This window comes from Tachysurus fulvidraco, chromosome 22 (genome assembly GCF_022655615.1).
Source record: "Tachysurus fulvidraco isolate hzauxx_2018 chromosome 22, HZAU_PFXX_2.0, whole genome shotgun sequence".
NCBI lineage: Eukaryota > Metazoa > Chordata > Actinopteri > Siluriformes > Bagridae > Tachysurus > Tachysurus fulvidraco.
Window position 1 is genome coordinate 2285751 of NC_062539.1, and position 2838 is coordinate 2288588.

General features: G+C 43.2%; 1 protein-coding gene across 8 annotated transcripts in view; it reads right to left on the reverse strand.

The window, feature by feature from the left end:
• Positions 1-1594: 1594 nt before the first annotated feature.
• The window catches only part of fgf12a (fibroblast growth factor 12a), a 51169-nt gene continuing 49925 nt past the window's right edge, over positions 1595-2838 (reverse strand). For all 8 annotated transcript variants that reach the window (XM_047806679.1, XM_027158324.2, XM_047806678.1 and 5 more), the window contains one exon: positions 1595-2142. In XM_047806679.1, coding sequence (XP_047662635.1) covers positions 2027-2142 — 116 coding nt within the window. In that variant the 3' untranslated portion in view covers positions 1595-2026. The remainder of the gene's footprint in view (positions 2143-2838) is intronic.

The window sequence follows — 2838 nt, forward strand, 5'->3', positions numbered from 1 at the left end:
AAAATAAATAAAAAAGATATACAAAATAAATAAATAAATAAATAAATAAATAAATCCTGGGACCAGAGTGAAAGCTTATTATCATACCTTTATTCTTGAACAATCTCTAACTTCATTCTTCTTAATGTCAATGCATATTTTTTTGTACATCTCATAATAATTCATAATGCATATTCATATTTATATCATAATGTTCTGGTAAAGGTGAAAACATCCGCAAACATGAAAAATAAACTTCTGTTTTTACACGGCAAAAAAAGAAAAGAAAAGAAAAGAAATGAGAGAGAGAGAGAGAAAGAAAGAAAAGAAAGAAAGAAAGATAAAACAATCTCGCCGTTTTAATTAGCCTCATCCTCATCGTTCAGTATCTGTCCTGAGACAGTACGCTCATCATTCATGTCCTAAGAATCCCACCCTCCGCCTCACACACACCCTCTCACACACACCCTCTCACACACACACCCTCACACACACCCTCACACGCACAAAATCCCCTCGCATGTCTACTCTAGGTTAAGAAGAAACACAGCATTCCTGATTCATGCGTTTTTGAGTCCTTTGCAAGAATAAAATAATAAATAAAATGATTTTCGTCACCTCTTTTGTGGCAGACTCTCGGGTTCAGCGCTCACTGCTGCCCCTAGTGGAAGACTGGTGAATAACGTGCGGAGATTCTCAAACGGAGAACTTTTTTTTTTTTGCTGGAACTTGGCTTGTTTGTGACACCCAAACAAACCCCGCCCACCACATGCCCAGCCACTCCCCCGTCCACACCTACAGCCTACAGGCCAGTCTTTGTGCTTTGGCCCAGACGGGGTGAGCGGGTTGGCGAAGAAAAAAAAAACGCTAGACCTTTCTTAGATCAGGGCTTCCTGAGTTGGAGAACGTTTGGGAGAAGAGGTATTTCGCCGTTGGGTGAGGCTTATGCTGGCGCAGCGAAGATTTCTTATTTTTTTCTCCAGCTCAGTAGTGCTCATCAGGGATTAGAAGAATACCAGGAAGATTTGGGGACGAAATCCAAATTGTAGCTATTTACACCAGGGCGTCCATCCGAGTTTGTTCCAGGTCGAAGCAGGTGGAGAACGACGTCTCATGTGACTGCACTTTAATCAAAACGATATTGCTTTTTCAAGACAGACAGCAGCTCTGCATGAAATGAACAAACGAACAAACAAAGCAACAAGCAGGCAAACGAACATGATTGCTGCAGCTGAACGCATCTCACAAGCTTCGCTGCAAGCCTGCTTAAGCATCCAGGAAGACAGATTAATAAATAAATAAATAAATAAATAAATAAATAAATAAATAAACAAACAATAACAAATCCCCATTTCCCCTTCATAACCTACAGGCCAATTTTTTTTAAGTACGATTTTAACACAGTCACAAACTGACACCGCTGTCGATTTGTTTAGTTTCGCAAGTTAAATAATAGTTAATTGATTGATTAATAAGAATTGTGATGATGACGATGATGATGACGATGATGATTTTTGTTTAAGCATGTGCAGTCTGGATAAAAACACAAACAAGAGGATGAATGGAGAAGGAGAAGATATTGTTGTCTTCAAAACTAATAATACAAGAGAAGGTATGTGAGAGAGAGAGAGAGAGAGAGAGAGAGAGAGAGAGAGAGAGAGAGAGAGAGAGAGAGAAGCCCGCTTTTTAAAGCCCGCTTTTGTCTACACAGTATTGATTCAGAACTGACTCGATCGTCATCATCGATTCGTTGCATAAAAGGAGAGTTCGAGCCCTGATTGGCGGCTTTTTCCCCGGTTGCAGAATAAAGCCCCTCCCCCTTCCTCACCCCCTCTTCCTCCTCCGAAAGCATGTCTTGGTATCGAACACTTTTCACAGGTGAGACTTGGTCGTATCGGTTGAGCGCTGAGTTCCATGGTGTTTTTCTGAAGGCTTGTTCTCTTCAGCAGGTGATGTGTGAGTGTGTGTGTGTTTTTTTGTGTGTGTGGATTTGTTGTTGTTGTTGTTGTTGTTGTTGTTGTTGTTATTGTTGCATGTCCAGGTCCTGCTATGTAGAGTTCTGGTTCACTGCTTTGCCTCCGTTCATGGCTGGAGTTCCTGAGCTTTTCCTGGAGCGATGCTTCTCCTCGATCTCGTGCAGCGAAGGCTCCCGGTACATGCAGACTGTGGAACAAAACAACACCAAACTATCAGATCGTTTCTGTATCAAAAGCACAAATCAGGTAATAGGTGTACAGGTTCCAGTAGCACTGTGGAGTCTGATTGGTCAGGAGAGAAGGAGTTGATTGGATTAGCAGGTCTGATGTTTGTGCAGCTAGAAATCCCAGGTTTCTATTTAAGAGCTCTTTGTAATATGTTAGCGTTTCTATAGTAACCGGATCTTTAAAAAAGACAAATAAATCTGTTTCAGACAGGACCACTTCGTAAATGAAGGTTAGCGAGCATACAGTTAGTGTTGGCGGGATGGTTCTGTTCTGGGAGAATTTTCCCACGCGCCTGTCCGTGCGCATGCATGTACGGGGCGGGGAGGCAGCGCTGGGGAATGAATAGACCCCCAAAACAAAACCATATGCCAGAGGGGACCCCCCCAACATAAGCGAGCGAGCGGTATGCGATGTGCGAGGCTGGGTCGGAGCTAGGCGTGGGTCGTGGGAAGAGGGAGGACAAGGTGCCCGGCCGCGCAATAGACTACAAGAGTTGGGGTCCACTAGCTAGTGGAGACGTGGAGGATGATCCACTCGTAGATCAGACTCGTGGTGATAAAATCATTTGTTACTGCAAAAAGGGTTCAATCATGACGTGTTGTTCAATAACTAGCTAACAAATGCACCGTTCCTTCCTGAAGGGGCTCCATGTTGA